Raw genomic sequence first — 12,962 nt, forward strand, 5'->3', positions numbered from 1 at the left:
TTGACTTTATACTGGAAGTTTTTTTTTTTTTTATTTCTTAACTTCTGTCTTTGGAAAGTGAACATTTAGATTAATTTCCTTAGGCCTTCCCCTTCATTCATGTTCAAATATGAATTCTTTTTTTTTGGGGGGGAGGGCTTTGGGCCACACCCGGTGGTGCTCAGAAATAACTCCTGGCAGGCACGGGAGACCATATGGGTCACCAAGATTCGAACCAGCCACCTTAGGTCCTGGATTGGCTACTTGCAAGGCAAACACTGCTGTGCTATTTCTCCAGGCCCCAAATATGATTTCTAACTGTTGGCCATCACTGGCTCTGGGAAAATGCCAACTTGAAAAAGAAGGTCTTTTTCCTGTAAACTTGCCTCTGCCTCATCTGTGGGTCAGAAACATGGCTTAGGTTCAGAATTAGGTGTTGACATCAATTGCTCCACCCTGCCAGCTTTTCTTCTTTGGTGCCAAGGACCGATCCCAGGGTCTTCCACCTTCCAAGACCTGTCTTTTACTACTGATACTGCCGAGTTCCTCACAAAACATCGTTCCTTCACATATCTCCCACAGTGTGTATGTGGAGCACATTCCTGTTAATGTGTAAGAGAATCTCAAGATTTTGTATTAAAACAACTCATTTCAGAAGTTAAGGAGTGTATGAGACCGGAGAGATAGCATGGAGCTAAAGCGTTTGCCTTGCATGCAGAAGGACAGTGGTTGGAATCCCGGCATCCCATATGGTCCCCCGAGCCTACCAGGAGCGATTTCTGAGCATATAGAGCCAGGAATAAGCCCTGAGCAGCACCGGGTATGACCCAAAAACCAAAAAAAAAAAAAAAAAAAAGACAACATTTGATGAGGAAATTGACTTAGTGATAAATCTCTTGTGGAACTTTATCATACACTTGTAGGTCTGAGACTGCGGCGCAGGCACACAATCAGATTTGCAGCTTTATATTCAGAGGTTGCCTCAGCTGGTCTGGATGTGGCTTGAGAGTTTCCACTTTGGGTGGGGGGGAGCCACATCCGGTGGTGCTCAGGGCTTACTCCTGGCTCTGTGCTCAAGAACTACTCTCGGCAGGCTTAGGAAACCATATGGGATGCCCGGGATCAAACCTGGTTGGCTGTATGCGAGGCACACACCCTCCCTGCAGGGGTTTTGCTCCACCTGGAGAGTTCCTACTTTATAAGCAGTTTCAGAAAGTATAATGAGAGAAACTTGCCAGATGGGAAAGTGCAGTTTAGTCTGTCTGGCGGCAGATGCCTGACGGCTTGCACTGAGCTTCCGAAGAGGGGAGGTCCTGCCAGATCAGGACGGCGTGGTGTCAATGCAGTAAGGATGCCTTTCCCTGGAAGGCCTGTTTGTTGCTGAGTTAAGAGCTTCCTAAGTGGGGATGTCACCGAACCTTCTCTGAAGAATGAATGTACTGTAACTTTGCAGAGATAATTGAAGTGAAAAACGTGGAGAGATTTTCTTATAAAAACAAAAATTCACCTTACACGCAGCTGACCCAGAACGGACAGTGGTCCTGGCATCCTGGCATCCCATATGGTCCCCCAGGCCTGCAAGGAGCAATTTCTGAGCACAGAGCCAGGAGTAACCCCTGAGCACTGCCGGGTATGATAACAACAACAACAACAACAACGAAAACAACATCGGTCCAGGCAGGACCTAAGGACATATTTTGTAAATGACATTTTTTTTTTTTTGGGTTTTTGGACCACACCCGGCGTTGCTCAGGGGTTACTCCTGGCTGTCTGCTCAGAAATAGCTCCTGGCAGGCACGGGGGACCATATGGGACACCGGGATTCGAACCAACCACCTTTGGTCCTGGATCGGCTGCTTGCAAGGCAAACGCCGTTGTGCTATCTCTCCGGGCCCGACATATTTTTTCTTTAGGAAGGAATTTCATGTGCCAGGTCCAAAGTTTTAATGTAGTGGGGTTTTTTGGGAGCAACCGTCAGTGTGGCATTTGTACACTGCCCATCTGGGTTCAATCCCAACATTTTATTTGGTTCCCGCTGCCTCACCAGGAACAATTCCTGAGTGCAGAGCCAGAAATAACCCTTGAGCACTGCTGGATGTGGCCCAAAAGCCAAAAAAGTAAATAAATTTAATGTTCTTTAAGTTAGGGTTCAAGTTGACATCCATGTTGGCACTGAGAGTCAAAGACCCACCTCTAGAATGCAAGATGCAAAAGAGAGTTTATATGGTTAACTGAGGTCCAAGGCTCTTGCAACGAGGGAGTCTTGACAAGGGCCTCGAGTCAAACCTTCAAGCAGTTTATATAGAAATCACAAGTAGGGGCCGGAGAGATAGCATGGAGGTAAGGCGTTTGCCTTGCAGGCAGAAGGGTGGTGATTCGAATCCCAGCATCCCATAAGGTCCCCTGAGCCTACCAGGAGCGATTTCTGAGCATAGAGCCAGGAGTAACCCCTGAGCGCTGCTGGGTGTGACCCAAAAAACAAAACAAACAAAAAAGACTTCAGGTTTATCTGATTCCCCAAATTTCCCTGTCTAGGTACCACTGTGGACTTAAACCTTAAAGGAATTAATATATTAACCTTGAACTTAAACAATTTTTGTTTGTTTAATTTTTAGATTTTTTTTTTTGGTGGGGGGGTCACACCCGGCGGCACTCAGGAGTTACTCCTGGCTTTCTGTTCAGAAGTCGCTCCTGGCAGACTCTGGGGACCATAAGGGATGCCAGGATTTGAACTGGGATTGGTCCTGTGTTGGCCGCGTGCAAGGCAAAACGCCTTACCACTGTGCTATTGCTCCAGCCCCTGATTTTTAGATTTCTTTAAAAACTGACTAAAGACACTTCCTTAGAATCTCCTTTTTGACTTCAAAATTTAATATGCATTTTTTTGGGGGGGGTTGGGTCACACCCAGCAGCACTCAGGGGTTACTCCTGGCTCCATGCTCAGAAATCGCTCCTGGCAGGCTCGGGGGACCATATGGAATGCTGGGATTCAAACCACTGTCCTTCTGCATGCAAGGCAAATGCCCTACCTCCAATGTATCTCTCTGGCTCCAATTTTTTTTTTTAGATTTCTTTTTTTTTTTTTTTTTTTTGGTTTTTGGGCCACACCCTGTGACGCTCAGGGGTTACTCCTGGCCATAGCGCTCAGAAGTTGCTCCTGGCTTCTTAGGGGACCATATGGGACGCCGGGGGATCGAACCTCGGTCCATCCTAGGCTAGCGCAGGCAAGGCAGGCACCTTACCTCCAGCGCCACCGCCCGGCCCTAGATTTCTTTAATAACTGACTAAAGGCACTTTCTCAGAATCTCCTCTTTGATTTCAAATATTAATATGCTTTTTTCCCCTCTGCTTTCCCCCACCCAACAGAATTAGTCCTTTAGTAACAGTGTCCTGCGGACCAGGCAGTGAGCTGGAATCACCAATTTCTCTGTTGTCACCTGCACTAGTGAGGTCCTTGGGTTGGTCATACTGTTGGTCACACCTTTGGCTACCCTCTCTGGAGCCCACTAGTAGAGTGATTTTTCAGGGGGAGGTTAGCAAGCTTATTGAAAGCTTTTCCCTATGTTGAATGAGGGTGATCTAGAGGCAATAGGAGGTAGCATTGATCAAAACATTGACCTAATATATAAATAAATATTATATATATATATGGTTTTGGGGCCACACCCACTGGCACTCAGGGGTGCTCAATGGCAGGCTTGGGAAGACCACATGGGATGCCATGGATCGAACCCAGATCTGTCACCAGTTGGATGCATGCAAGGCAAATAAATGCCTTACCACTATGCTATCACCCCGGCTCCCCAAAAAGATATTTTTTTATTATAATACCGTGATTTACCAAGTTGTTCATGATAGTTGTTTCAGGTATTAAATATTTCAACACCATTCTCATTACCAGGGTGGCATTTGAACCACACCCAGAGGTGACCTAAATCTTTCTTATTTTGTGAGGGATCATACCTAACAATGTTCAGGGTTTATTCCTGGCTCTGCACTCAGGAATTAGTCCTGGTGGTGCTCAGGGGACTATATGATATGCTGGAACCCAGGTCAGCTGAGTGCAAGATAAGCGCCCTACCCTCTGTGCTATCTCTCCCCCCTGGCATGTCCTTTGAAAGGGAGCTAAAAGTGGCTCTGCTTCCTTGAAGCAGTGGAAGTTCTTCAGGGCCTCCCCGGAGAGATTTATTTCTTCTTGCCTGCTGAAAAGTTATACTCACCTTCCCTTTTCAAAACTGTTTTTTCTGGACAGAGCAAACTCAAAAGTGGAGAAGGTTGAGGCCAGAGAGATAGCAGGGAGGTAGGGTGTTTGTCTTGCATGCAGAAGGACGGTGCTTTGAATCCTAGCATCCCATATGGTCCCCTGAGCCTGCCAGGAGCAATTTCTGAGCATAGAGCCAGGAGTAACCCCTTAGCGCTGCTGGGTGTGACCCAAAAACCAAAGAAAAAAAGAGTCAAGCACTGAGGCTGTGGAGTCAGGCGCGGGTGGAGCCTGGCACGATGCCACCAAGCAGTGGTCATCTTAGTGTGTAGTCTGCAGGCTGGCTCCTCAGCCCCGAGGGTGACTGTGCAGAGCAGGGCAAAAGGTAAAGATAAGATAATCAGGGCCGCAGAGCTAGCACAGCGCAGGCAGGGCATTTGCTTTGCACACAGCTGATCCAGGACAGACGGTAGTTCGAATTCTGGCATCCCATATGGTCCCCGGCGCCTGCCAGGAGCGATTTCTGAGCGCAGAGCCAGGGGTAACCCCTGAGCACAGCCGGGTGTGACCCACAAACCAAAAAAAAAAAAAGTAATAATCACATCCCAGTGCTCTGGAGTTTCATGTGTTGCTGTTCCTGGCACAGCAAGGGGAAAAAAGAAAGCATTAAGAGAAGTCCCATATTCTGGAAAAGCAGCTGTCAATCTCATTTCTTCCATACTGGTCCTTTCCTGGGGGTTGGACAGCTGGACAGACAGACAGATAGGCAGGGCCTCCCCCAGACACAAGCAGTGGCTGGGTGAGTCATCCTGCACCTCAGCTTTGTTATTTATACTTGCCCTGGCTCCCCAATGGAGAGCTGGGAAAATAACCGGTTTTACTGAACAACGAACAACATGGTGTTAATCACCAAGGCAGGGCCTAGTGGGGACCTGTCACATGCTGGACATGGGACTCAGCAGCAAGAATGGAAGCATCGTTCTTTACTCCCTCTCTTGCTCTGGGAGAGGCAGTTTGATGTCGTGTCTGATAAATTGACAGTGTCGTCACTGCTCCATTTCACAGGCGCACACACCGAGGCTCGGCTGTCCTGAGTTATCCGGTTTTGGCCAATGTCAAGGTCAGAATCCCGCCAAGTGTCCTGCGTGCAAAATTCAGGGGTGTTTGGGCGGTGGCAGGTATATCAGGAATCAGGAGCTCAGAGCCCAAGTACAGCGAGGAGGGTGCCTGCCTTGCTTGTGGCTGACCTGGGTTCAAGCCCCAGCATCCGAGACAGTCCCGAATCCCCAGGAGTGATCCCTGAGCCCAGAGTTCTGAGAACTGCCAGGTGTGGCACACACGCACACACACACACATTTGGAACAGAAACTACAGTGGGTAGGGCATTCACCTTGCACATGGCTGGCTGACCTGGATTCAATCCCTGGCATTTTATTTGATTTCTGAGTGCAGAGCCAGGAGTAACCCCTGAGTGTTGCTGGGTGTGGCCTAAAAGAACAGTCCAGGAAAAAAATCAGGAGCTGGTTCTACTCCTGTGAATTCATTCATTCATTCATTCATTCATTCATGGGATGTCTACTTGTGCCAATTTTAAGCTAATAGCTTAAGCCCCCCTCCTCATAGTTTTGCTATTTGGTGGCACTCAGCTTTTGCTCTTGGCTCTGCTCTCAGATATCACTCCTGGCAGGGCTCAGGGGACCACATAAGCCGGGGTGCCTGGGTACTCAAGGCAAACACCCTCTTCCCTATCCCAGCGTTTTTCAACCACCGTGCATCGGCACACTAGTGTGCTGGGAGATATTATCTGGTGTGCCGTGCGAAAAATTCCAATTTCATCTGTAATATGCAGCTTCAGCTCACAAATAGACCAACCACTACATTATTTCATAACAAATTATAGAATAACTTATTTGTGTTTATTTAATTCCTATTCAAGAGAATTACTTTATATATATAGTCAATATAGGCAGAGTTTTGTTGTTTGTTTGTTTTTTGGTTTTTTTTTTTTTTGGTTTTTGGGTCACACCTGGCAGTGCTCAGGGGTCACTCCTGGCTCTATGCTCAGAAATCACTCCTGGCAGGTTCAGGGGACCATATGGGATGTCAGGATTTGAACCACTGACCATCTGCATAAGAGGCAAATGCCTTACTCCATGCTATCTCTCCAGCCCCTAAATTATTATTTTTTTTTTAACATTTTCTAATGGTGGTATGCTGCAGACGCCAGCGCCTCTAAGCTTCTTCTTCCTGGAATCCGGGAAACCTTTCACGGGGAAAGAGTGGAAACACGGAACAATATTGTAGAAATAAATTACCACACACGATATATGGGGACTTGCGTCTGGAAAAGACGAAGACAAATTTATTTTTTGAGCTGGGTGACTTTTAAGGGGTGAGCTCTGGAATGCGGGGTGTAATTTATGGGGAACAAAGAAAGTGGGAGATGGTCAGGGAAGCATAATGGAAGGCCATAGCTAAAATCTGCATATTAAAGAACCGATGCTGAGGGTAAAAAGAAGTTCTGTTGTGGGTTAGCTTTTGTTTTTGGGTAAGCAGGAGAAACCAGGTAATTTTCGGGGAAGTGGGAAGAGAGAGAAATGTTTTAGAGTTTTGGGGAAAACTGAAAATTGCTTTCATCATGAGCTAAGTTTTGGAAAAAAACATGATCTTGGCGCCAAGGTAGCAGAGATCACAGAGAACTGGTCAGTGGGAAACTTTTGGCGGGATTTGATAGTGTGTTCCTTTGTTAGAAAAAATACTGAGGCCTGGGCCCGGAGAGATAGCACAGAGGTGTTTGCCTTGCAAGCAGCCAATCCAGGACCAAAGGTGGTTGGTTCAAATCCCGGTGTCCCATATGGTCCCCTGTGTCTGCCAGGAGCTATTTCTTTTTTTTTTCTTTTTTTTTTTTTTTTTTAGGAGCTATTTCTGAGCAGACAGCCAGGAGTAACCCCTGAGCATCGCCGGGTGTGGGCCCCCCCCCCCAAAAAAAAATACTGAGGCCTGATTTCTAATAATGGTCAAAAATAAAGAGAGAGATAGTCACAGCCACGTTTAGAATTATAGCCAAACAATCCACGCAAAAGGGTCAACTGATTTGACTACTCTAAGCGGGCCTTTTTGGCAAATAATTCTTTTTCAGAAGTGCACTACACCCAAGAAAGCTAAGAAGCACTTCTGGTGTGTGCCCTTCCTGAGTGGGGTGTAACAGTGCTATGCCTCGTGATTTTTTTTTTTTTTTCATGAAAAAAGTGTGCCTTTGCACAAAATGGTTAAAAAAAAAAAAAAAAAAAACTGCATACTATCTCTCTTTCCTTCTTAAGTGCTCTTAGTTCAAAACCCCTTTCTTTTTGCTATTCCCTTTTCTTCCAATAGCTTTAGAAGGGTTTTTAAACCTCCCCCAAAATGGGTTTTAAGCGTCCGCAGCACCAAGGGCATACAGGGACCAAGTACACCCTAAGTTTTCCAGCACTGTTGGTTAGTGGCAGGACTTAGAGGAGGCGCAGTCGCCACATCCAGGGCGAGTGGGAGGCATCGGGACGGTGTGACCGGGAGGGAGGGAGAGAGGGAGGCCGGAGCGGCCTGTGCCCAGCCAAGTCTTCATTAGCTAGGCAAGCTTGGGGAGGGGCCAGCGGTGACCTCACCCGCCCGGGACTCTGCAGCTATTAAGCCGGTCGCTTCCCTGTGCTCAGGCAGTGCTGCTCCCCGAATCCTTGACTCCTAGAGGTGGGTGGAAAGGTTCTTTACTGGGGAGCAAGGAGGTTTGGGGAGCCTGTGGGGGTGATCTGGAGGAGAAAACAAGTTGGGACAGGCTGGACAAGGACGAAAGTAGCCATTGCCTGCCTCCAGGCTGGGGACCCGGGTGCTCCCTTAGGCTGACTTTTAGGGCGAATCGGGGGTTCTCGCCAGGATGGAGTCTCTGCCATCTCCTCCTGGGGTCTTGGGGTTACTTTTTCTTTGTCGTGAATGACCCTGAATTCTGTCCTTTCCATCCTGCAGCAGGCATTGTCGTCCTCGCAGCTGACCCTGAGGGTCCCCAAGGAGAGAAGATGCGAGCGCTCTTTGTAAGTGGGGTGTGCTGGGTGTTCTTGTAAGTGGGGTGTGCTGGGTATTCGGGGGGTTCTGGAGAGAAGGTCCTGAAGGATGCAGGGGCCCCCACTGGGCAGCAGGTGTCCTAAGGGGTCACCCAGCAGCCACTTGTTGCAGCTGCCCCGGGGTTTGCAACAGGGCATGCTGGGCCCGGCTGGAGGTTCCCAGGGAAGGCTTGTCTTGGGTGGCAGCCAATGGGCGGTCTGGACACCAGACTGGACACCAGACTGTGTGTAGGTGGATCTTTGGCCCTGTCCTGACCCTGGCCGTGGCTTGATCTCAGCTGACTCACCCTGTCATCTGCCTGGAAGTTCTCTTTTGTTAACCTGTGATGGGTTTCCAGGGAGCCTTTGTCCGGGGGTGGGGGGACCAGAGAGAGAGTGCAGTGGGCTTAGCTTGCACAGCCAAGAGTGTCCCCCATTACAGAGCCAGGAGTAAGCCTGGTTTATCTCGGGTGTGGCCCTTAACAAACAAACAAAAAAATCATACAAAGGGGGCCAGAGCGGTGGCACAAGCAGCTGACCCAGGATGGACGTGGTTCAATCCCCCAGCATCCCATATGGTTCCCCAAGCCACAAGCGATTCTGAGCGCATAGCCAGGAATAACCCCTGAGCCTCACTGGGTGAGGCCCCAAAACCAAAACAAAACAAAACAAAACAAAACAAAACAAAGATCATACAAGGGTTTAGCAAGAGCTTCCTTCAGCTCCGGTTTTGGACACAGACCCATCCTGCTGAAAATGTGGGTCCGAATTCCGCTCTGCTCCTAGAGTTCACAAGTGTATGCAGTGGCCCAACAAGTGGCTTCCTGTTTCTATCTGGGGTTCCAGGAACTCACTGTTATTGTTATTAATTCACAAGGAAGGTTCTTGGGGATCAAGGGGACAAATCTGGCACCTAAAATGCCTCTCTCAGTAGCTGAACAGATAGCACAAGTGGGGTGCTTGCTTTGCACAGAGTCCACCTGAGTTCCATCCTATTTGGTCCCCTCTCCAAGCACCATGTTAGAGAGCACCCCTCCCTAACATGCCCCCTAACATTTTTCTCTGTCTGCATCCTTGTTTTCAGAAACAATCCTGAAATGACAGTTCTAGTGTCCAGGAAAGAAACTTTTTACTTTGTCGACCATTGTCTGTGAAATCAGTCAAAATAATAACAATAAAAGTGAGACAGTGATGAGCCAATCTTTTTGTTTGTTTTTGTTTTGGGGCCATGCACAGCAGCACTCAGGGGTTATTCCTGGCTCTGCCCTCAGAAGTCACTCCTTGCAGGCCCATGGGACCATATGGGATGCCAGGGATTGAACCTGAGTCAGTCACCGTTAGGCCGAGTGCAAGGCAAACTCCCTACCACTGTGCTGCTGTGATATTGCTCCAGTCCAGTCCTATTTTTTGTTTGTTTGTTTGTTTTTGGTTTTGGTTTTTTGAGCCAGCAGTGCTCAGGGATTACTCCTGGCTCTGTGCTCAGAAGTCACTCCTGGCAGCCTGACGAGACCATATGGGATACCGAGGATAGAACTTGGATTAAGTGAAAGGAAAACTCCCTATCCACTATGTTATGGTTCTGGACCTGAAATGATAATTTTGCGGGGAGGGAGTTTGGGCCATACCTAGTGGTGCTCAGGGGTTACTCCTGGCTCTATGCTTAGAAATTGCTCCTGGCAGGCACAGGGGGAGGGGGGTCATATGGGATGCCAGGATTTGAACCATAATCGGGTCGGCAGCTTGCAAGGCAAAAATACCCTTCCTCTGTATTATCTCTTCAGCCCCTGAACTGATAATATTTTTTTTCCTTGGTTTTTGAATCACACCTGGTGATGCTCAGGGGTTACTCCTGGCTATGTGCTCAAAAATCACTCCTGGCCTGGGGGACCATATGGGACGCTGAGGATGGAACCAAGGTCCATCCTGGGTCGGCCATGTGCAAGGCAAATGCCCTACTGCTGTACTATCGCTCCAGCGATCATATTTTTGTTTGGGGGGGGGGGGGTCCGGCCACACCCGTTTGATGCTCAGGGGTTACTCCTGGCTAAGCACTCAGAAATTGCCCCTGGCTTGGGGGGACCATATGGGACGCCGGGGGATTGAACTGCCATCGCGATCTTTCCTTGGCTAGCGCTTGCAAAGCAGACACCTTACCTCTTGCGCCACCACGCCGGCCCCTCCAGAGATCATATTTAATACTACTTTTAATCATATTAGTTTAGGAAAAAAGGAAAAACAAGGGCACTAGATAGCATAGAGTTTAGTTAAGCCCTCAAAGCCCTGCCAGGAGGGATCCCTGAGCACAGAGCCTGGAGAAAGCTCTGAGCTCTGTGGGAAGGGGTGTGGTCCAGTGCACCCCTCTCCCCCAAATAAGGCAGCTGAACATCCTTATGCATAGGTTGGTCAGTAATGAATATTAATAACCCTCCAGCTTCTCTTGACTTCTGAATGCCTGACAGAGCTTTGTCAAGACTGAGCTGTGCATAATCATGTCCAGGATTTCATCCAACTCCGTTTAGTCTTTGCTCACAGTTGAGTGAAGAACACTTAAGCTTGTTTTGTTTGCTTGTTTTTGGACCACACCCAGTCATGCTCAGGGTTACTCCTTGCTCTGTGCTCACGAACCAGTCCTGGCAGCCTCGGGGGACCCTAGGGGATAAAACTTGGGTTGACTGTGTGCAAGTCAAAGGCCCTGCCCACTATGCTATTGCTCTGGTCCTAAAGTACTTAAACTTTTAAATTGCAAAAGTTTTGTTCATCTATAACAAATACAGAACAACAGATACACAAATGCAAAAAGCTTTAAATATTGGATAATTGGTTAATAATTAAAAAATAAAGACCTCCTTTCATAGTAAGCTGCAGAAAAATAAGTCTATAAGTCTTTCAAAAACTAATTTTTTGGAGCCACATTCAGCAGTGCTCAAGGGTTCCTCCAGGCTCTGCATTAAGAAATTATTTCTGATGGGCTTGGATACAATATGTGTTGCCGGGGATGAAACTTGAGTGAGCTGTGTGCAAGGCAAATGTTCTATCCCCTGAGTTATCGCTCTGGCTCCCCAAAAGCTACTTTTTTTGGTGTTAGGAACCAAGCCCCGGATCTTATACATGTCTAGGATATACTATTACTGGTTCATACCATCTCTTTTTTCTTTTTGTTTTGTTTTGTTTTGTTTTGTTTTGTTTTCAGGCCACACCTGTTTGATGCTCAGGGGTTACTCCTGGCTAAGTGCTCAGAAATCGCCCCTGGCTTGGGGGGACCATATGGGATGCCGGGGGATCGAACCACTGTCTTTCCTTGGTTAGCGCTTGCAAGGCAGACACCTTACCTCTAGCGCCACCTTGCTGGCCCCTCGTTTTTCTTAAAAGAAAAAAAATAGGGGGCCCAGAGAGATAGCACAGCAGATCCAGGACCAAAGGTGGTTGGTTCGAATCCCGGTGTCCCATATGGTCCCCCGTGCCTGCCAGGAGCTATTTCTGAGCAGACAGCCAGGAGTCACCCCTGAGCACTGCCGAGTGTGGCCCAAAAACCAAAAAAAGAAAAAAATACCAAGCAGGAATGTAGCACTATGGGAGAGCGCATACATTCTACATGTGGACTCTGGGCTTCATGCCTGACTCCACATAGATACTGAGAAATAAAATCCTGGCAATGTTTCTTTGGGGGATGGAGCTGTGGTGCTCAGAGCTTACTTTTTTTTTTTTTTTTTTTTTTGCTTTTTGGGTCACACCCTGCGCCACTCAGGGCTTACTCCTGGCTCTACGCTCAGAAATCACTCCTGGCAGGCTCTGGGGACCATATGGGATGCCAGGATTCGAACCACCATCCTTCTGCATGCAAGGCAAACGCCTCACCTTCATGCTATCTCTCCGGTCCCCCAGAGCTTACTCTTGGCTCAACTGAGAGATCAGGCCTGACGCAATTCAGGAAATCAGATGAAGTGCTGGGGATTGAACCCCAATTGGCTACAGGCAAGACAAACACCCTGCCCACTGTACTATTTCTCCAGACTCAGAAATCTTAGCAGCTTATGGTGCTCAGGGCTTCCTCTTGACCTGGTGCTCAGGGATCATTTCTGGTGGGGATTGAGGAACCAAATGGGGTGCTGGGGATTGAACACAGGTCAACCACGTACAAGCCAAGCGCCCTCCCCGCTGTGCTATTTCTTCAACCCCACTCCCTTCTTCTTTATTTGTTTTATTATTTTGTTTCTGTTCTTGTGCCATACCTGGCAGTGCTCAGAGGTTCCTTCTGGCTCTGCTTAGGGATCACTCCTGATAGGCTCCGGGGACCACGTGGGGTGCTGGGGATTGAACCAGGGTCCACTTCGTGGAAGACAAATGCCCTCCCCGCTGAGCTATCTCTGAATCCCCAAGTTCCTTGTTAAACACAGGAAAATGTTGGCCCTGAGGCCAGGCCACACCACCACACCCATGCCACTTGGCACCTTCAGAACTGCTGGCTGAATGCCACAAGTGGCTGAGTGAGTGTCTGTGCCAAGGCTGACTAGCCAGGCCAGGCCTTGTTGGTGGATTAAACTTCCATGCAGACCTAGCTGAAGGAAGTAGAAAGACTGGTGTTGAATTAAAAAATGAAAAACCAGGGGCCGGAGAGATAGCAAGGAGGTAAGGCGTTTGCCTTTCATGCAGAAGGTCATCATCAATTCAAATCCCGGCGTCACATATGGTTCCCCGTGCCTGCCAGGAGCAAT

At 48.3% G+C, this 12,962-nt stretch overlaps 1 protein-coding gene across 1 annotated transcript in view; it reads left to right on the forward strand.

Moving 5' to 3' along the window:
• The first annotated feature begins 8,172 nt into the window (after positions 1 to 8,172).
• LOC126017864 (phospholipase A and acyltransferase 3-like) overlaps positions 8,173 to 12,962 on the forward strand; it is a 29,291-nt gene continuing 24,501 nt past the window's right edge. Inside the window, exon 1 of the mRNA XM_049779926.1 lies at positions 8,173 to 8,241. Coding sequence (XP_049635883.1) covers positions 8,227 to 8,241 — 15 coding nt within the window. The 5' untranslated portion in view covers positions 8,173 to 8,226. The remainder of the gene's footprint in view (positions 8,242 to 12,962) is intronic.

Source organism: Suncus etruscus, chromosome 9, assembly GCF_024139225.1.
Source record: "Suncus etruscus isolate mSunEtr1 chromosome 9, mSunEtr1.pri.cur, whole genome shotgun sequence".
Lineage (NCBI taxonomy): Eukaryota > Metazoa > Chordata > Mammalia > Eulipotyphla > Soricidae > Suncus > Suncus etruscus.